We start from the raw sequence: 22,703 nt of genomic DNA, 5'->3' as shown, positions 1-22,703 counted from the left end.
TACTCTCTGAAGGTATTCTTCATTCCTTGGAAGCAGCTATTGATGCTGTTCAACTGAAGGATGGACGAGGAGTCACCAAACCAGGAAGGTGAGTAGACCTCCTGCCATTACTTAGCTAAAAACGTGAATCGTTTGACCAGTAGATAAATAGGGAACTATCCATGAGCTCAATGTTGAAGGTGCCAGTCGCTCTACTTGCCTGTGCATGATTCCATGGGGGATACCAGGGTATTGTGATTTATTCTGCAGTATGGACCAATGTAGCTTCATGTGTTCCACAGAACTATCAGGAGGGTGTTTTTGGCCCTTGTGGGGATGGAAAAGTCCCTTGCATAGTAATGTAAGTGCACCTCTGCCGTGAGTGCCCTAGCTGCAAAGATATCTACATCCCTGGTACTCATTTTCGGTCATGAGCAAACATGGGCCTTGCGTCTGCGCTGTGGCCTGCGACCTTTATGAACTGGGAAGGGTTCATGTTGTGAAGGAAGAGGGCAACTGGTCTTAACTGAAGATAAGTGACACAAGCACGGTGGTGGCAGCAGCATACATATTTTTGTTTTCACTAGTATCCATAATGTGAATAGGACTTTATCTGTATGAAATGAGTGGGGCCTACTGGCCCACACATGTAAAGGTCCGTGGCAGTATTCTTAACTCCCTAACTCATCCTTGGCCTGCATGGGTTGTGTGCAGCACCGAACAGCATGTGATACTTGGTGTGCGTGCTGGAATAGAGCGTGATACTTGCATGTGCGTGCAGTTTGTGACTGTTAATAGTATGACACGTGGGGGCCTGTGGATTCCATTTTGGAAGCATAGTGACTACTGCAACCCCACACAAGAGATGTGTATTGCTAACGTTCCTGAGGGCTGGTGTCGGATACACACATTGAAGACAGAGTTACTGGTCGGTGAGGCCTAGGCTCATTGTCAGGGAGATGGTGTGGCTGATAAGGCTGGCATTACCAGGGAATCTGATATGGAGGAAGCAGTAGAGCCAGATTTATATGTTGTTGGAAAGGGTACTCCTTCGCAATGGAGTTCTCTTCCCGCCAACATAATGGTCTGCGGATGGACTATAGTTTGATGATGGTGGAGACTACTCTGTCTCCACTACGGCCAAAGTTCTGTGACGGCTTGTTGGAGTAAGAGCTGTCATATAATTGGCTAAATGTCTACCAGTCCGATGTAGAATGGCGAACATATAGTCGTTTTCACTGTTTAAATGACCCCCTCAGCATGGGAGGTGACTGCCATAGCCCCGTGGGCATTGTTTTAAAAAAAACAAATTATTTATAGAATTTAATTCCCCCTTTCTTTTTTTTCTTTTTTAAATAAAATATTTTACCATTTGACTCTGTCATGTTTAACCAGTCATACTTCAAAGTTACAATGCATTCACAGGAACAGATTCCTGTGAATGTTAGACATGGATGTTGGGTGGCTGGCTATTTCTAAATTTGGCTGTTGGGACCTTCGCCAGAGTGTCAACTTAAAATACTAAATCACCCAGGTGGAGGGAGGCCCCAACCGCCAAAACCCAATTCGGGCCCTTTGTGCCTTGAACCTTTATGTGGCATATTTCAGTGGAGTCTGTCAGCCAAGAGTAATCCCTGGTTACTCCCTTGGCCTGTGTTGTGCAGCACTCAAAGTTGGAGCCACTCCTGCTTTGGCAGGCTGTCCCTTTGACAGAGGGAAATGCTCAAAGGAGAGAGCACTTCAAAGGAGTTGACACCCCCAGCACAAATTTCAAAGGCCAGACGTGTATGGATTTGGACTTTAAAGGTTGGAGCCTGAGCCCCTACTAGGGAATCTGAGAGAGATGATGGCTTAAAGGTTGATTTATATGTTGGTGGAAAGGATACCCTGTCGCATTAGAGTACCCTTCCTGCCATCGTAATGGTCTGCCAAATTTAAACGCGGATGGACCATAGTTTGACGACAATGGAGACTACTCTACCTCCGCTGTAGCCAAAATTCTATGATGGAGTAAAAGCCATTGGAGAATTGGCTATATGGCTGCCTGCCCAATTTTCATGGGGGGGTGGGGGGGATGGCGACAGCCAGACAGTGTTTTACTGCGCATTTCCACCAGGAAGACTCTGGTGGGAACTGGGCTGTAATATCTACAAAATGCACCCCTCTGCGTGGGAGGTGACTCCCATACTAAGGGGGGCACTTTTTTATTTTATTTTTTTCAGAATCAAAATTCCACTTAAAGGTTTGTTTTTGAAAATAAAAAACTTTGCTTTGTGGCTCCATCATGTTTAACCAAGTCATACGTCAACGCTGCCATGCATTCACAGGACCTTGACGATGATTCCTGCGAGTGTTCGAAATGTCCATTCCCGGACAGATATTTCTAAATTTGTCAGTCTGGACCATTTCCAGGGCGACGGAGTACCATACTCCACTACCCTGGCGGCCCAGCCGTCAAAACTCAAATCAGGCCCTTAACCCATTGAACCTTTTTGTGCCATATTTCATTGGAATCTTGCAACAGGAATGAGGATTTGGGCCGAAGGTCTGCCACTCTACCTCCTGGGTGAGGGGCCATTGAGCAGAGTGTGACGCGCCCGGTCCATTTGGCACCAGTGTTGCAAAAGAGCACTTTTCTCTCTTGCAGAAGTTGACAACCCTCTAGTGGGAAGTAGCAGGCTGTCCTCCTTTAGCACTGATCTCCACTGGGCTGTCACCTGTGTCTGTGCCCCCAGTATCGAGGAGGAGGGCCTCTGTGGCCTCTGAGATCATCTGGGCTGTCATCCATACACTGAGAATGTAGGTTTTGCCAGTGTAACTGAGAATTTGGTCCGTCGCCAGTGTCTGTGACCCCTTTGTGTTTGACAAGAGGAGGCCACTGAGACTGTTCAGGCCGTCACCCGGTGGATCTGACCTGATTGTGTGTCTCGCCCGAATCTCTGGCACATGTTTGTCAGGAGAGGGGTACGAAAACTGTGGGGCCATCGCTCTGCCAGCAGAGTCCCAGTGACTACCAGAGGAGATGTGAGCAAATCTTGCAACTGCCTACAGGAACGCCCCTGCTTCACTGAATTGTCAGCAGGAACCCCGGTGCACTGATCTCACAACTGTGGGGAAAGTCTTGTTGCAAGCTGGACAGTATGAGGCACAGGAGGGTGGGGAGAGAAAAACCCCGGCTCCAGGACTCCTTTGAAGAAAGAAGTTTGCGTAGGGTGGAAGCAGTATCATAGGCCCGTGTGAGACTTGTTGGAGCTCTGAGTTTTCCACCTGACGAGCTGAGAAGCTTTCAGGGCTAAAACCAGACTTTGATACGCCTTGCTGGAAATGTAGGCTCTCATTATGAGTCTTGCGGTCCTTTGACCGGCAGACTCACGGATGGCGGGCAGACCGCCACGGTAGTGGCGATCCGCCTGTCATAATATGACCCTGGCGGAGATGCCACAGTGGAAACGCTGCTGCCACCAGGCAGCCTGGCAGTCTCTGCACTTCAAATCCGACAGGGCAGCGCTGCCCTGGGGATTATGAGCCCAATTCCGACAGCCTTTTCTTGGCAGTTTACTCCGCCAGGGAAAGGCTGGGTGACTCGGAACCCCCATGCACAGCCCAGAATAACGGGCAGTGAAATGCACGACGGGTGCTGCTGCATCCGCCGCACCACCAGAAAGGCCCCATTTCCCACTGCCAGTCCAGCGGGAAAATCATAATAGGGCGGCCGGAGGCTTTACTGCACCTAGCGGGGAATGAGTTCAGCAGGCGGCAACTCATAATGACCCCCTTAGCGTGTAGGAACAGGAGTGACAGTGCAGACCCACAGCGGGAAGCACAACCCTTACAAGCGCTAGAGTGCTAGCCTTGAGAGACTTCTTTGTGGATTATTTAGTGTTCCATGTTAAGCATGTGTAATATGTATTTCTTTTTATACTAAAGGTCTGTATTGAACTACTACAATCATCTTAGTGGAGTTACTGGGGGTATTTTGAGTTATGAGTCCTCCTATGTTGCACATGCCTTCCCAGAAAAGCCTGGGACTGCTCAGCCCGTGCTATCTCGTAAGAGTCAAGTGCAAAAGGGGTAGCAGTAGTTGGCCTAGTTACTCAGGACCTACACAAGATCTGGCGCGGGACTTCATTAGTAAAAGACCTCAACCCCCAGGGTTAGACCCCGTAGCTCCTGCTTACTCAGCGGCCCTCTACACAGGTTTCTGACAGCCTTTCTTCCTCCAGATAGCTTCCAAATAATCACTGCCAGGTAAAATCTCGTAATCCTGATAATGATAAACCATAGATTCTTTTACCAGGTGTTGTGCCATCAGCAAGGACAGTGGGGATAGTTAGTTCCTTAGCCATAAAATGGTTCCATTTCAAAATGTAATTGTATCAGATCCCTTGTAAATATCAACCATTCTCACCACTTCTGTATACAGCTACATGACTCACTTTGACTATTACTATTCTCACCCTGCATAAGCAACTTCAAGTATTGCGCTGCCTCTCTCCTGCCTTATTTCTGATTGTTTAGAAATGGGTTGAACTATATATGTGTATGTCTGTGTGTGTGTGTGTGTATGTATGTATGTATGTATGAATATATATATATATATATATATGTGTATTTTGGATTTCAATTTAAACCAATCTAACTGTCATTGTGTTTACATTAAGCCTATGTTGGACACATATACGCAAGCATCTGCTTAAAAATATGAAATATTTTCCCTTAAAAAGACCAGAAGAGCCATTGTTTTAAGCTATAATTAAAGATACCTAGCTTCACTTCTGACATAGAGAGTAGCCCTTGTTTGGATTAACACCAGTTTAAGCGAGCTTCACATTAGAAAAGACACTGCAATTTATGACAGAAAACCCAACTTTTTTGGAGGGAAAATCAACTATTCCGTACGGCTGTATCTCTTGCCTTTAATTGTGCTTTAAAGTACACCGGTTTATAAAATATAACATTTTAATATGACTTGGGGGACATTTTCTCTGGCAGATTAATATTTGATTCTGGAGTATCTTCATAGTACTGTAGCATTGCGCTTTTCCATTGTAGTGCACTCCTGGCAGGTAGCATAGGGTACTAGATCATGATTAGCCAAAAGCAAGACAACGAACATTTTTAAGATTGATTACTTTACTCTTGTAAAAGTGTTCACCAAATATCTGGCAGTAATTACATTTGAGCCATCAGTAAACACATCTTACAGCACATGAATGATTGGCAATTGAAAGTCCTTCTCGAGTAATGGAGACCACAGTCTTTCTGCTCTGAAATTTTATTTTTTGAGACGATGTGAAAGTCTTACTCAAGACCAATGTTTGTTGTGTTGGCACCGTCCTAGACGCGAGGAAAGGAGACTCAGTGCTACATAAGGGCTCTACTGTTTACCAGGTCTACTGCTTCACTTTTGTCTACAACAAAGTCTTTTGCCTACATTTGTGCAGTAGTTATTTGGAATTTCTCAGCATCTATTGCATTGAGTTCAGTGGACTTTCTGGTGGAAAGGCAATGGTTCACATATCTTTGGGTCCTGCATAGCCCTTATGCTGGCAGTCAAAAGACAAGAATATCTTGCCAGGACTGCGTTTTTACAAAATCAAGCACTCTTGCTGATGCATACCTTTCTGAATGGGTGGTGGTCCGCATAGGATTTATGACTGTCTGAAGTTTCTGGGCACCGGATACCCAACCTCTCTAGATAACAAGTCTATTAGAGCAGCCTCCTAGGAAAGATTTAGGTGAAAATCAGTCTTCCCTTAGACACCACTTTCAATATAGAATTCTCCCTGAATTCACCCTTTTATTGTATTGGGGCTTTTATGTATGAACTGGAAGAGAGAACATTTTCCTCACTTATGCTCCCTTTACAGTGTAATAATTGCAAAGCTGTAGAGACTGATATGCTCCAGCCATGTTTCAGATGATACCAGCTTAGCGTCATTGCACATCCTAGGCAGACTTCTGCGGGGGCCTTCTAATTTCTCCTGCTATGAATACAATGTACCAATGTAAAAATCAGCAGTCTAGCAATATGTAAACATAGCAGACCTGATCAGTTATGGTGTGCCTTGTGTGCTTTGAATATCACATCAGGGGAATTTCGGCGGTTTTGCACATTTGAGCCAGGACCATAACTTTTGGTTGATTTAGATTTCGGCGGGCGGATTACTCCATCACAACGGTGACTGATAGCCCGTCGGCCGAAATATAAGTCCCATTATATCCTATTGGACGTATATTTCAGCGGACAGGAAAGCCATCACCATTGTGACATAAATCTTCCTACCACTTCCTCCGTTGTCCCTTCCTGCTTAAACCTACCTACTACCTATGTCCCCCCGGCCATTTATTCCCTAATTTATTTTTTACTCTAGTTTTGTTTTTGTTTGTGGGGGGGGTGGGATTTCTTTCTTCAGACAATATAATCACATCTCACCACCCTGCATTGGTTAGTAAAGAAGAGGGATTGAAACCTAGGAACACAGGAGTCGCTGTGTTGGTAACTAGGTTAGCAAATTGCCTCCAGTTATGTAGGGAATAGTGACAGTAGAATGAGACGTCCCTATTTCTGTGTGGGACAAGGGCTAACAAAAAGAAGTGCACATTATTTAAGCTCTCTTACTGTTTGGAGTGTGAGGCTCGCCTTCTGGATTTTTATGCTATCCTATTGTTCTTTCCAGCTACATCTTTGACCTATTTGCTGCAGCGCAGATCACATTTGAAAACAAAACTGTCTTGCTGGAGTCCCTGGAGCAGATCACACAGTTTTTAGGAGGCCGTAAGTTGAACTTCCAAGCGTTTTCGTAAAGTGAAAGTGCTCTGAGGGGTGTATTGATTGTGCTCAGTAAATGTAAGCTCCGTCACTGAGCCCGGTGCTCATGGACAACTGCCACTGTCACTAAATACTCTCTGCTGCTATTATGTGTCTCATTATGGAAAAGGGGTAGTGTGTGGATTGCATGTGACTCAGTATACGATATTTCTATCAGCTCTTAAGCACTTTTTATTGGGCCTTCCATGTCAAGGAAATGGCACACCATTTAATCAAAAATATACTCTTGTCAAGCCACATGGAACTATACGAAATTCTCACCTTGAATCATGTTTCTTCATCTGGAGAGTATCTTGGTGTTCAATAGATCTGCATGGGGTGAGTTATTGGATACTATCTTGAAGATACTAGCTAGAGTGTACGAAATGCACATTTCTGCGATTTACATTTTCATAGTGGTGTTTGTTGAAACCCGAGGGTAGGCATGTTTATTTCTGGCACTGATTGAAGATACTCTTCTCTGACTTGCTGTCAAGTGAGTGCATAGTTGCATAGGTGTTAAGGATGTAACTTGTTTATCTTCCTTGCAGGCCCCGGGATATTCACCAATACTTCTGGGCTGCAGAAGCTGATTGAGATGATTCAGGTACCGCACATTATGATGAAACAAAGGCCTAAATTAATCTACCACTTCCATAATGAGGACAGGGCAAGAAAACAATTAGGGTACATTCTTATACAAAGTAGCCAGGGGCTTCCTTAGTCATTCTACCTTTTTGAGTATTCCCCCAAGCATATTGGAGATTTTTGAAGATAATAACTATTTGCAATAGACACATTTCTCTACATATTCCTCATCTTATGGAATAGCCTGCAGGTTTACACTAGTTCCGTAAAGCTTTACAAATTCACCATGGGTTGTCCGAGCAGTTCCAAAGTGAATTTGTCTCCAAGGCAATAATGCAACCAACCCATAAGAAGCTGCTTGTGAACACCATACTTCAATTACTTTTTAAAGTACTAAAGGGAAAGTGTTTTCATTAATACTTTATCCTTTAAATGCTGGCATAGGTTAGAAGTCAAATGTCCATAACAGAGCGGTGCAAGCACTAATATATGGCACCTGTTCCCTCACTATGTCATTGAGGTCTGTGTGGCACGTCATTTGTTGCACTCAAAGGTTGCATAGGTGTGCATGACCAGATTTGATCAACCTTTGTTTTCTATTGAGGAACATCTTACTAACTGCTTCATGTTCAGAAGAGAATAAATAGAAAAAGCAGACCCATGTTGAAGTGTCAGAAAAACCTTGATAGGTTTCCTCCCCTACCTTTAAATGTTCCTGTGGGACTAGTCTTTCCGAATCCTTCTCTGCCTATGCTGACATCCTGTCTTGATTCCTAGAGGAGGAAGTCTCACCCATCCAAGGCTCTGTGTTCAGCACCACTATCTCTCACACTCACCGAGACTTTGTGTCCTGGGGCACTTCTATGCTCCCGCCTTCTTTAACATCCCTTTGCTGAGTCAATTGTGGCACATAAGATTTTCAGGATGACTTTGCAGAACCCTAGCAGGACAGGCCCCAGGATACCAGTGGCCAACAACGTCAACCCCCATGGTTGGGGGCCACTAACCCCTCAGGCCCCCCAAAAGGGGTCTGAACCTCACCTTTAATTGTAACTGTAATACCACCTTCATAAATAAAAATCACAAAACGCTGGGTGTCAATATGAGTGCTGGTAGCCCATGTGAAATTTTTTATTTTTAAGATAGAAGGTTTCTCTTTAAAACAAATGTTTCTGGAGTCTCGCCCATGATAAATCCAGTGTGCCATCTTTACTAGAGGTTAAATTTAGAGGCAGAGGTATACCAATGTTTTTGGGAGTTTGCAGGCCTGAAAAGTCCCCATGTGCTGTAGCTGAGCTTACTACTTTTTAATAAAATTTTTAAAAAATGCAGTTAGATTCTGACGTGGTGTGCTCGCTTCCATAGGGTTAAGTGTATCATACAAGCAAAATTTCAGAAAATGAAATATTCATTACAATGCTCTGTTACAATAAAGGTTATATTGTGCCTCCTTGCGGCCACAGTAGCCACCAGGTACAACTGAAACTCAAAGAGGAACAACCCATGTCAACCCTTGCCTCTGCCTTTGTAGGAAAAGCCAATTTTTATTACTTTTATTATATTAATTAAATTAGCAAGCTGACAAATTATGAAGTATAAAGTTTCCAAGGGTAGCAACATGCAAAGAGAAAGGCCAGAAACCTCCCAGAGACTCATTTGACCGACTGAACAATTGTAAGTGGACAAGAGTAAGGTCTTGCAACTAGAGAATAAGGATTCAGAAGGGTCTCCAGCAAGGAAGCTCTCATCCAATCTTAATGCCCGACACCTGCCATCTGTTATCCTTATTTCTAGAATTTCCCCTACGACCACTCTACCTCTCTACTCGTCCAAACATGTAAATATCTGATGTGGGGAAAACAAATGGAATCCACATCAAGCACACCACTTCAGAACCTGTTGCTTCATATATTACCAGGCCTTAGAAGACTGCCTAACTGTGAACAATGCCTACTTTTTAGGGGGATTATTAAAGTATTTGTCTATGAATTATTGATCTGATTTTCATTTAACCTTTGTTTTTTGTCACTCTTTGTCATCTCACTGCAGATTGTTTTCTGCGCCGAGCCCCAGGAAGGAATGTCTGTCTCAGGAATACAGCAAGCCATATCCAAGTATTACAAGGTATGTCGTTTTGAGGTTAGGGAGGTCAAGACGTTCTTCTACATTGTATGGTGCATCATGCTGAAGGTAGGGTCTTTAGGGTTAGACGAGGGATAGATAATTGAGACAAGTTTCCTAGTACAATAAGATATATCCCACTACTCTCCATGGATGGGTGTGGTAATTTTTCCAGTATTACATGATATTACATCTCCTATTCGACTTTGGGCACCAGTCCTATTCCTTGCCAATGTCTTTGACGCCTGGCTTGCAGTTGTGGCGCTTGCGAGTGATGGAAGCTGGTAGAACGCCAGCAAGCCTGGCAGGATCCTCCATGCTCAGAACGCCAGCCTTGGCGTTCTAGGATCAAAGTTATGCCTTAGGTGTACTTCTTGAAAGACCCAAACCACTCTTTTCTATCTTGGCCTTAAAAACACAAATAATCACAGCACAACTCCCCTCTCCTCACCACCTCAGCAGTGTAATAACAGACTACCTTTACCTTCTAAGGAAGCAGCAATTACCATGATGCAAGTATCCAGGTAGTTGGCCACTGTCAACCAATTAAACAGTTGATCCAGCACTAACTTAAAAGGTCATTTTAATGGCAGTCCTTCAGTCTGCCAACAATGTCTTACAGAACATTGCAACATGTGCAAGTTTGGTAGTTCTCTACTAGGAAAGGAATCACCATCTCTAAGAAGTGTTGACCATGTTGCAAGGCACTGAGTTAAAGCTCTTTCCCATTTAAAGGACTCATCAGCTGATGTGCAATTTGCTGTCCTTGGTGCTGAAGTTGAGTGTTTATCTGGAAACCTCTTGAACACACTGAATTAATTCACAAGTAAAAAAACTGTCATCGCCTTGCAGCATCGTGTTCCAAAGGTCAGCTTATAATGAAATGTCTTGGTGACCGCATACTTAGAACCTATCCACACATGTACAATTTTACAAATGTATACACTGCCACAGGCAGGCTACCACATTCTAGAATGCACAAACTGAGACCACACTTGTTTGAGTTGCAGAGGAGTGGGGAGTAGTCAAGAACAGTACCTAATTTGTGCCGGTGGTTGGAAGTAGAGAGCACGGGCACACAAGTTGTTTTTCATCATCAGACTTTGATCCAGAGCAAGAGAGAGAAAGGAATCAAAGGGAGAAAGATACGATAACAATGACAAAGGCAGAACACAGACGAAAAATAAGCTGGAAGATGGAAAGTAAGTCTCAGGAAAACTAGGTTACTGGAAGAAAGAGCTATGAATCAAGACTAGGCAACAGTGGTATTCAGCAACCCTGGTATCTGGCAGCAGTGGGCTCCCAAAGCTAAACTTTGAACACCTGTCCCCCGCACCCACCTAAAATGAAGCACTGGCCATGACCAGGTTTATAACAGGGTAATTCTAGTTTGCCACAGAATAGGAAGAATGGAAATACCCTCAGTGGAACTACATGATTTCACGTTCTCTCCTGTCACAGTTGCTGTACCCCTTGTTTTCTTAAGAGATCAGTCCACATATGTGTGTGTGATGCAATCTCATTTATGTCAGTGAGGGCACAAGGTTTATGTGTGGTATGAATGATTGTTTGGTTTTAAATAAATAGAAGTTTCTTGCTGAAGTCCTGTTTCTAATAGAGGGCATAGACCTCATTTAGCATCGAGAGAGAGTGAGCTGAGAACTTTGCTCTTTCTTCATATTTCATATTCACTAGTACCATAGTATTGATTTGAGTTTATCAAGTTTTGGTTGAAAATCACTATTAATATGAAAGTTCTCCTGACGTACAGATAATGTTGCAGTTACAATATACGTTTGGCTCATTGCTTCACAGATCTCTTGAATCCTGACATGTGGAGCTTCCCATGATTAAAGTTCCCTTCCATACATACACACTTCCCCTTGATGTTTGGCTTGCTGCCAGTGATTAATCTGTAAAATAAATAAAGTGCTGATGCACACAATTTTTCCTAGGAGGCTGCAGCTCACCTTTACCACTGACGTGACTCGCCTCCATCAGTGACTCGTTAATCTACAAGGATCCTTACATAGTGTGATTGAAGCAGTACATTTGTTGTGACTGATTGTATAAGTGCCTTTAAGTGTTTATAGAACATAAGTTGAGCAATAAAGCACACTGTTATTGCACATTATGAAATAAAGCTTGGGTACGCCTCATTGTCAGGGGACACAATGCTCACAGTGGTAGCTCTACGTTCCTGGTAATAGTCTAGTCTGAAGCCAGGACCCACCAGCCCTTCCCGCACGAAGGGCTAGATGTACTAACATTAGGAAAACTGATTTTCTAATTGCGATTCTCTTTAACCCGCAATTATGAAATCAACATCTCTAATGTATGAAACTCTTTTGAGTTTCATTTGAGATACCTTGTGGGTCGCAAATCGAGGTACCTCATCAATATTAATGAGGTAAGTCGCAATTTGCGACCCATTAGGATCCATAGCCATTGCAGGGACGGTGACTTGCCAGAGTCAGCAAATCACCATGTCTGATTGCTTTTAAATAAAGCAATTCTTTTAAAACGCAGCCCGTTTTCTTAAAGAAATTGCAATGCGTTAAAAAATATATCTATATATATTTTTTTAAGTTTCAATTTTTAAGAGTAGGCAGTGGTCCCTGGGACTGCTGCCTGCTCTTAAAAAATATTATTATTTTAATTCTGAAAGAGGAAGGGGTCTCTTGGGGACCCCTTCCTCTTTGAGAACGTGTTACCAACAGTTTGAAACTGATGGTAAAGTATTACTGTTTTGCGACCGAAATTCAGTTGCAAAACAGTAATACATACCATACTGATTCGGTATTTAGAAGGGACGTCCCTTACAAATACCCAATTGCAAAGGCAAAATGCGATTCGGTAGCAGGTTCTTGAATCCCATTTTGTCTTTTGTACATTCGAAAAAGCATTTTTCCGGTCGCAAATGGCCCATAAAAATGCTTCATACATCTGGCCCCAGGAGCATTCTAGCAATTTCATCCAGAAGCACAAATTCAGAAGTGCAAACAGCACAAGAGGCTGTGCTACCACCTCACCTGACACTATGCAACACATACACTCGCATTTAAAGACATAAGGCCTGATTTAGGTATTGGCGGAATCGTTACTCCATCACAACAGTGATGGATGTCCTGTCAGCCGAAATCTAAATATACAGGATTTAATGGGATTTAGGTTTTGGCAGAAGGGGATATCGGTCACCGTTGCGATGGAGTAACTCATCCACCAATATCTAAATCAGACCCATAATATGTAAAATGATCTGTGTATGCCATTGTTGTTGCCTCAGTCACCATCCCCTTGGCCCATCATCAGCTCCTGATGTATTCACTACAAATGCTGATGTTGTTATGATTTGTTTGCCTTGCACTGTACAGATATAGAAGTGCTCATGCTTCATGAAAAAACTTCAAATGCTTGGGGTTTACTATACGTACCCATGGTAGCTCTACCGTTTGTAACAATTTCAGGGTTTACTTCTACAAGGTGTCTACATGTCTGTAGTGAAATACAGAATTTAGTTTTAATAATGGTTAACAACTGACCCCATCATAAAAGTCCTAGGCACCTAAAATAATGCTGGTGGTTCCCACCAGCAGTCACTGACTTAAATTAAGTACTGCTTGCTGCTAGCTCTGTCACTCAGGCTAGTAATTCAAACTGTTTCCGTGTTCACTGAGACCTAAAGATTATCCTTCCTCCAGGGGTGCCTGGAGGAAGCACTTTCCTAAATAATTGTTGTAATACAGCTTCCATATGTTATGTTAATCTTGCATCATAAAGCTATAGCAGGTGAGGTAGGTGAAATTTCATGACTAGCCACAAACTTTGCCTTTTAAGAAATTTTGCCCTCAGTTCTGTTTTAGATTTATAGATTAGTTCTGCTGGCCCGATTTCATGGAGTTTCCCTGCTCTTGGGCAATTTTAGCCACACACAAACCAGTACACTAACTAGAAACACCAAAATGTTGCAGAAGACAAAATACAAAGTAAGGTGTTATTTTGCATTTTGTTCCATGACCACAAAAATAAATTTTGCCTAGGCCTATGTTGCAGTTTAGCAAGCTATGCATAAGTTATCCATTCAGTGGCCGATCCACAGATATGTTTTTCTCAAAGTTCAGTATTTTGGGTGTGTCTTAAAGTTGACTCACTATGACATTGACTTTGCATATTTCTCCCTGCCCCCCTCTTCAACATTTTATGAAAATGGCACTCCAGAGACATTGTAAAGCTATTAAAATATGGTTATTTTAGGTGACTTCAGTCAGGCCGTTTACAAGCCAGCCTCAAAACCTGCTGCAGACCGCCTTGAAATATGGCTGACCTAGGCTTCTCACAAACTGCTGCTCATGTTTGCTTATAACCTTGATTTATAGGTTTTAATGGCACAGCCACCGATGTGATCAGATCACACCTTCCTCTTCTGCTTAGTTTAGAAATTGACTGACTGCAGCAACTCTACCCAGACTATCCAGTTGCTACGTTGTCTCCAGTAACAAAAAAAAACGTTTTCTTATAACACTGAAGAGCAAGCAAAATGATTCAAGAGACCCTAATGCTATGGTGAAGGTCCAGATCTTTTAAAGATAAAGCTCCTAACAGTTAAGACAGCCACCAAAAAGTCTTTGTAAATGCATTAACAAAGCACCCAACAAACCCAAGGAGGTCTTAAGCATTTACCATGAAGATCCAGGTTGAGGCAAACCAAGTACAATTAGATAATACTTTAAAGACTTGAGTTCTTCAAATCCAAAATTGTCAATATTTGTGCACTAATTTCTAACATTCCTAAGATACCTCTTGTCACACCCACTCCCAAGCACTGCTACATTCCACCCTCTCCTCATTCTGACCTATAGAGACCACCAGGATGATAATCATTGCCTCCAAGCCTAAAGCATTGCATTGGCCCATGGACCCCAGGTCAGTGACGTGCTTCAAACAGTTCATCCCTTCTTGACAACAAGCACAACCAACATGATAAATGCCTCCCTCAATTTGGAAGTTCTTTGAAACGTGCCATCATTAACCCACTTCAAAAAATCAACCTGCCAACCGTAATGCCTTGTCAAATTACCAGCCAATTTACAACCTCCACTTTCCCAGAAAGATCATGGAATGAGTGGTGAAGAGGTACTTCCATGAGTGGATTGTGTGGCACTGGCTCCTCTACAACTACTTGGCCTGGTTAGACACTGCAGGAGCACCGGATCAGCACAGGACTGCATGAGAGGGGAGGGAGGAAACTCTTAATCTCCATGAATAAAGACTAGAATACTCCCTTTAAACTCCTTGTTGTGTCTTGCTTTCCCTTTGATCTAAGTGTCCTAGCTACACTAGGGGCATGATGTTCCAGCGAAAGTTTCTATGCCACTAGCAGTGTTGAGCTGATCGTTCTGATATAATTGTTACACTAGTTGAGATCAGAGGCTAAGCGTTCTGTGCTCTAGGTAGATTATCCCTTAAATTAATTCTTGTCATCTGCAACTGAACCTGATGTTTCCTAAATCTATCCTTATGTGTGAATAAAGAAGCTACCTGTTGTACTGTGGAGTCTAGACTGGTTACTGCAATCACAGAACTTCACAACACTCTTCAACCTCTTTGTGACCTGCACAATACTTGTGGAAAAGCTAGAACGGTGGCCATATAGTGATCTGCTCCGTACTGACTCATGTTTTCTCTCCAGCGAAACCCAAAATGTTGGTAATGGGGTCTGTTGATTTGATCCTGGTCCCAATCAGCCTACCCCAGTGATCATCTCTCTCATGCTTGCTGTTCAGCATTTTTTTATCCTTAGCCAAGCTGTCAGACTTGTCCTACTCAACTTCCAAATGTATGTGGATGATACACAAACTCTCAACTGGATAGCCCCACCAACTTTACCTCATGCTTGAACCATATAATTCACATGAAGACAAGTAACGTCCTGTGCATGCAGTGAGACAAAACAGAGATCCTTGTAATGGTTCAAAAGGAACCTGGCTTCCTACCTTATGACTGGCCTCAAAGTATGCAACTGCCCATCAGACATCCAAAAATAAAGGCATGCCAGGATACTGTTTGACTCTGAATTCTCACGTTCCCCTCCACCATGTTAACACAATAATCGGTATACGTCAGCACTCCGTCCTTTTATAATTCTTCCACTTCAACATAGGTGTACTTAAAAGACTGATTGGCAACCTACAAAGGTGGCAAAACCTGCATATAGGCATTAACATCTAGCAATGGGACCATGTAGAGCCAACACTTAAGGCAGTCCACTGTCTGCCTGTGGAAACCAAGATCAAATTCTAAATATTGTATACAGTTCACAAGGCCAACTAGGGAAACGGCACAAGATATTTACTGAAATTGAACCACCTACAAACCCCCTGGCAGAGGCCTCAGGTTCCTTTATGCTCACCACATCCATCAATGGCTGCACAAGCAATTGAAACATGGAAGCACTTCGTTGGGAGAGCAGGGTCCTAGATAATGAAATGACCTCAGTCCTTTCCTGAATTTTGAACCATATTTATTACAATTTGGGAAATTCTTAAAGACTGAACTATTCAAACATGCTTTCTACTGACCTCTTCACCGACCATCAGAGTCATGGTCAAAGTACATGGGATTTGGAAAACGCCTTTCTTAAGACTCCAGACTCCCTTGCTTCCTCTATTGCAGTGTAACTGTATCTTGTCAGTTCTTCTAGCATTATCTCAACAGAATCGGTGTCTTTGGCAATTTGTCCACAGTGCTTGTTGACACTGATGTTAACCATGTGACACTACAAACTGATTAAAGCATTGGGTATCCCACCAGTGTTTACTTAAGCATTAGACCTAATTTAAGTTGAAGAAAATGTGGTTTATCAAGAAAAATGTGGCTATTGTCACTGTTCCAAGTAGAGGTCAGCCCAGACACTTGTACCAGTTACGATTTCAGTACTAGATGTTGCACACTGTTCTGTTGGTGCAGCTTATGCCTAATGTGCATTTCTTCCAATTTTTCTCCTACTAACAAACACTTGCAGCTCTGCCTGATCGAGTAGGACTCGGTCAAGTCACTGCCATTGTGGCCCGGTTCTGTTTTGCCACTCTCCCACTATACCCTGAATTGGGACTTACTACAACTGTTGGTCTACACCCTCCTTGTGCAGCAACAATGGCTGCCTTTGTGCTCCATTTCCTTCTGCACCATTGTGTGACTGTATGGTTTGTCTGTGATCTCCCACAGGTGCATGTTCGTTTGGATGACAGCCACCTGTGGAAGAAACCCAAAGTGGATGTCTGGAGCGCGCCGATCAAGAAGAAGGAAGGTATTTATGTGCACATATTAATATTAAGCAGCGGCGTACCCAGTTGCTTCTTTGCTTCAGTGCATGAGTAACCTAAATGAAGAGGGCCACAACACCATTGACTTTATCGCTTGGCAAGAAAAATGTTAAACCCTTCTTAAAATCGAAGTATGATTCTGTGGTCTGAAGCGGCAGAGCATTCCACAGTTGAGGGTTAAAGAATACAGAAGGTCTTGCCTCCTTTCCTTCCTCACAAAACATGCTATCATCAATAGATTGTTCTGCGTCAAGCAATTTGGTCTTATATGAAAGTATGGGAAATGCGTGCACTGCAAAATATATGCAGGATCTTACAGGAATTTGGATTTTATTTTAGGAATAAAGCCAGGGAAAGCAGTTTGAAATATTCCACAAATACTGCCCAAACACTACTGACTGCCCCAGGAGCCCAAAATTATGCCTCCTATGCAGAAAGACATTCCACCCACTTTGCAGCATACCTGTGGTAAAAGGATGCACACACTACTTTCAGAGGAGAGGTCTGACCATCTCACTCAACCTACACACCTGGGGGAAAGACATTTATTAAAATTTATGAAAAGATACAGAGGCATGTTTGCACATTGTGTGAAGGCCTTTACAGTTGTTATGTGGTGCATGTTTTATTGTTCATGCAGGGTGCAAAGTGATTATTTTTGCAAAATAAAAGCATTATGATCCCTATAGGGGGATCATGGTTCCCGAAGAGTGTAACTGGTAATGGTTCCTGCATTATAATAGATTTGGTTTCTGTAGGGTAGATGTCTATATTCCTATAGAGACGATGAGTTCTGTTTCCATCAGGATATTTGGTATAACTTGTCCACCCTGAAGGAACCATAATTTATCTACCTTGCAGGAATCTAAACATACCCAGCAAGTTGGTTTTTGTCTTCTGCTGCATCTGGAAGCTGAACGAGCGCTCGCTGATTGGGAACATATATCATCTGCAGCAATTCATTGTTTCTATTCAGGGCAGGCTTGGTGGTTGGGGATTGAACTTTGCGGGGCTGGCACATGCATTGCGTTTCTTATGGTTGTTGTTTGATAATATTTTGTTTACAGGTAAAATCCTCAGTTACTGGTGCTTCAGCCCTGGGTTCACTATGAATGACTTGGTACGGCAGGGGGTGCGCACCATCCTTCTCACCAGTGGTACCCTGGCACCCCTTTCCTCTTTCGCCATGGAGATGCAAATGTAAGTTGATTTCTGTTCAAGGCTAGCAACTTAGTGAGGTTGTTGTATTAGATTACACAATTCATGCAGGTGAATGACGAATGATTTAGTGGCATCTGCATATATTCTGGTTGATGGGGTTAAACTATATTCAACTGTGACAGTATACTGTATAGGTTTGATAGGAACCTGTGAAGGCCACATAGATTATATGTATTTTATGCCACTCCTTCTGTAGAGTGTATGTCCTTGTTTTGTAAACACTGGCAGATTCGGGCTCTTAATTTTGTATTTTCTTTCAGTCCTTTTCCCATCTCACTGGAAAATCCTCATGTCATCGAGAAACATCAGATCTGGGTGGGGATTGTCCCCCGTGGACCCGACGGTGCCCAGCTCAGCTCTGCCTTTGACAGACGGTAATGGACTCATCTGTTTCATGATTTTGTCTGAAAAAATGTACAACGAATAGCAAATTAGTTGTTTGACTTCGGAGCCTGGCATAAAATATATGTCAAAAAACGCATTAGAAGTGTGAAAAGCTCAAGAAGGAATGCAGCTACAGAGAGGAAGGCTATATAGGAGGCATTGAATTGCAGCTACTGGCTCCATTTCTGTAATATTTTAAAATTCATCTGATAACTAGCATTTAGGAGCAGCTATAACTGTTCCTCTTTCTGTTGTACTCGTGATTGTCTGCTCTGTTTCCTGCCGGGTCCCCTGCTTTTACAAATATTTGAGGCCGCTACTTCTTGATAGGTGTTAAATCCCTAGATTAGTGAAAACAAACGTTTTAAGGGATTTCCTGGAGGGCAAGAGGGCCTTGAGGGATCTGTTTCAAAGAAGCAGTCACTACCAGAACCTGGAGTCTGTAGGGTAAATTCCACATACATATGAGTGGCCGTGGCAAATAGGTTTCCAGAGCTTAAGAGGAGGATGCTTGTGTTTTAGAAGGCAGGTTTGCAGAAGCGGTTTAAGGGGGTTGTCTACTAGACCTGTTGTGATGAGCCAGAAAATGTTGAGTTTTATTTTGGGTTATCAGGAAGCCAGTGTACCCTCTTTGGTGTGTAAGGCAGTTTTTTCAAACATACATTGATCCCATGAGTTGGGACTGGGGAAGGTCATCTTAGTGTGCATTGGCATTGCTGAGCTTATTGCGGTTCTGAGGCTCGGTGTGAGTAGAGGATGGACAGAGGCTTCCCTGTTCATTTGTTCACTTGGGTGATCATCTAGATTTACTCCTCTACATTTTATGGAGAAACAAAATACAGATGCACAGTGCTGTTATGTTATGGTTCATCATTATCATATCACCTCTTACTTCTCCAGTGCAAGTGAGTAGCAATTGATGCAGGAGTGTATTGGGCCAGTGGTATGTCAGCAATGTGCTGGAGTGAGTTTACTCATTTCTGTGAACACCATTGTGCAAAACCGTTAAATTATTTGGAACCTGTTGACATGTCTCGTTCAACATTTCAGGATAAGTTGGATGTTTGAGGATGTTTCGAATTCCAGTCCCCTGGATGTGTGCTTCATTGCAGTTTGCACTTGATTTCCTCAAATGATTTATTTTTTACTTGTATAGCATTGCAGAGAGGAGGGACCTAAGAGCACTTAGACAGTGTAATGCAGTATCCCAGATCAGAGAAAGAACTGCTGTGTCCTGCACCCAGCTCTTCCTCACTGACTTAGTATACAACAGAATACCTCATCACATCTCATTGTGTTCACTTACATCCTTTGCCCAAATATCCATACAATGCTCTCAGGCCGATGTTGTGAAGCATTAATGGCCAATAGTAGACTAGAGGCTACGAAAATATTTGTGGCTTCTACACTCTTAGATAGTAAAGGCACACAGCATTGTGTATACTCATTGCTTTGGTCCCTGGAACAGGCACATTCATGGACGATCACCCAGGGAATCACAGTCAAGGGCAATAAGAATTGATGCCTATGTGACATTGTCGTTTTATTCTTTACCCTCTGTCTCTCAAAGATCTGAACATGTAAATTCTGTTTCAATAGTCTGTCCTAGTATTCCACAGTGGGTTCTGCTCAGGAAAAGTTTGGGTTTTCAGCCAGTAGATCATTGAAGTTCTGTGCCTAGTCACACTAGGGATATTGTCCTCTTGTGACACTGCAGCCCAAAACTCTGGATCTCTGTTTCAACTCTATTAAGTTAAAAAAAAAAAAAAGCATAGAGTGGAAGAGTTTGCATATACGAGGCTATGATGTTTAACACAGGAGATTTCCTGTATCAGTATAGATAGGAAGCTGGTGGTTGTTAGAGGACAGATGTAGATGTTGACTATGACTTCAGTGAACACCACGAGGGAAGGAAGACTCAATAAATAGAAATAGCTTGGGAAGGCCTTGCCTGTCTCTTGTAAAAGGAAGCCTGGTTTGCATCTGTCATGACCCCACAGCTGGATAGTGCTTCAGTAAAATGGTGTGATCAGAGGAACAGAATGCCAAAGTTCAAGGAACACCACTCTCGCAGATTGTACCTTCCAGTTCTTTGCCACTAAAAGATGATCCGGGCCAGCAAGGTATTTTCTGACAACCTTCTGTCGTGTAGCCAAATTTGAAGTGAGTGAATATACTTGAGACAAGGAGATGCCTCTTTGACTTGATCTCCCACTCGGTAATCTGCAACCAAAAAGAGGCGCTCAACAATTAGCCAAGGTGCAGAGCGGAAGGATGACTCCTTAATCCTGAGAATGCATTTCTATATATTTACTCCTACCCCTCACTTTCTTCTGCAGGTTTACTTTGGAATACATGTCCTCTCTTGGCAAGACAATAGGTAAGAATCTAATGGAATTGGCAAGATGATGGTTGTTGAGAAGCTGCAAAAAATCTCACTTTTTGCTTAAAAAATATGTAGATCTACTCCAACTTTTTCTGCAATGACTAATGGCATAGATGCCCCTCTAAAGGAGCCTCCTAAATTATGTAACCATAATGTAGGTCTTGGGTAACATTTGAACCATATCCTGGTGTGCATGACTTTGGTTAAACATCTCTCTCTCTCTCTCTTTCTCTCTCTCTCTCTCTTGTCCTCTAACAGCGCAGTTAGTAATGACCATAAACAGGCTCATAGTGGCCAGTGTACTCTGTTAACAGTAACCAGCTCTGCGACCGCGCAATACTGAATGTAATTGTTTGTGCGTGTTTTTGTTCTGGCAGGTAACATTTCTCGGGTTGTTCCTCATGGGCTCCTAGTGTTTTTTCCTTCATACCCTGTCATGGATAAAAATCTGGAGTTTTGGAAGGTGAGTGAGACCAAATGTCAGTGACCTGAATTAATTAAATATAAACCAGTTGGCACTCAGATGAAAGTCTATTAAATCCAATACACAGGCATTAAACACCATCCTTGCAGTTTTGACCACTGATCCAGGTGTCTACATAGTCAATTAAACTATAATTTTAAAAAGGCTTCCAGAGAGTTTCTACCCTTCTGCACCTTGGCCCATTGGTGGTCTAAATGAACTTATAATACTTCATATTCATACTCCTGAAGACTTGTGTTAGAACAAAACATGTTGGCTGTAGGTGAAACACTTTGAAAGGGAAATCTATACAAAAGATTTCTGAATCTAACCACTTTTGCCATGCCCGTATATAGGATTTAGTGGACTTTCATTTGTGTGCCTCCTTACTCATATGCACCGTTCTTTCTGCTTCGGCAGCGGCATCTTTGGCCGCTGGTGCTGCTCAGCGTGGTTACCTACTTACTGTGTGGGACGATTATGGATGGGCTGGATTTTCTACTTAGCGCCCATGTAAGTTATATAGTTTTATTATGAGGGTATTTAGGAACATACTTGTTCTGGTGCACTTTGTTTCTAGGTGAGGATAGGTGTGGGATCCATTGTTGCATCTAAATTAATTCATATTGGAATGTTAAGTTCACTTCCTTAGGTGTTGGAATGGGTTTCGTTGTGCTGCACTCCAGCCCCTCTTATAAAGGGCAGGTTGACATCAAACGTTATTAAGAAGATAACATATTATCAATTTTATGTCCACACAAACCCTCCCACCTCTCTCTGTTAAAAATGACGCTCCTAGCTATCACTGTGGCTTGGTTCTAGCATTGAATGATCAATAAATTTGTATCAGCATTTTCGTCTATAAATGTCACGTTATTACGTTTTTTTTTTCCTGGGTTGGAAAAAAGTCTGTAAAGTTGTGAATCCAACCCAAAAATTCTCCTCCTCCTATTTTATTCAAAAGAAAGCACCAATTAACAAAAAGAAATTGGTTGGCAAGGACTAGAAGCAAGTTTTGAGCCAACGATGTCCAGTGGTATTGTTCTCCTCTGGTGTGGAGTTCTTCACAGTCAATATTATGAACCTAAGCCATTAAACCGTCAATACATGACATACAATCAACAAATTGCCTAGTAATATAGGTTCCCAAGGCTTCATTACAATAAAATATAATGATAAAAAATATTTAGACCATACTCATATCCACTAAAGTATCATCTCTACCGTGGTATTTAATTGCATTATTTCTGGGTAATTTTAGAAAGATGCATTGGAATGGTTTGTGTGTCGTTTCGATTACTTAAGGCTCTTTGTGTTCATTGCTTTGGCATGCTCTGTGTTGCTTGTGTTTCAGTTTCTCTTTGTTTTGTTCAGAGTATTTGTTGATTTTTTTTTTTTCAGTGTCTGGTTAGTGGTGTCCACTAACCA

The 22,703-nt window shown here is 42.5% G+C and overlaps 1 protein-coding gene across 3 annotated transcripts in view; it reads left to right on the top strand.

The window, feature by feature from the left end:
- RTEL1 (regulator of telomere elongation helicase 1) overlaps nt 1-22,703 on the top strand; it is a 224,484-nt gene that overhangs the window by 61,422 nt on the left and 140,359 nt on the right. For all 3 annotated transcript variants that reach the window (XR_011205455.1, XM_069243277.1, XM_069243278.1), the window contains exons 12-20: nt 13-88; nt 6,660-6,757; nt 7,342-7,397; nt 9,428-9,502; nt 16,724-16,805; nt 17,889-18,021; nt 18,303-18,416; nt 20,766-20,806; nt 21,190-21,275. Coding sequence is in view for 2 of the 3 variants with exons in the window: in XM_069243277.1 (XP_069099378.1) it covers nt 13-88; nt 6,660-6,757; nt 7,342-7,397; nt 9,428-9,502; nt 16,724-16,805; nt 17,889-18,021; nt 18,303-18,416; nt 20,766-20,806; nt 21,190-21,275 (761 nt within the window). In the remaining variant the exon portion in view is untranslated. The remainder of the gene's footprint in view (nt 1-12; nt 89-6,659; nt 6,758-7,341; nt 7,398-9,427; nt 9,503-16,723; nt 16,806-17,888; nt 18,022-18,302; nt 18,417-20,765; nt 20,807-21,189; nt 21,276-22,703) is intronic.

This window comes from Pleurodeles waltl, chromosome 7, assembly GCF_031143425.1.
Source record: "Pleurodeles waltl isolate 20211129_DDA chromosome 7, aPleWal1.hap1.20221129, whole genome shotgun sequence".
Classification (NCBI taxonomy): domain Eukaryota; kingdom Metazoa; phylum Chordata; class Amphibia; order Caudata; family Salamandridae; genus Pleurodeles; species Pleurodeles waltl.
Note: the sequence above shows the minus strand (reverse complement) of the source record. Positions and strands in the feature narration are given on the sequence as shown.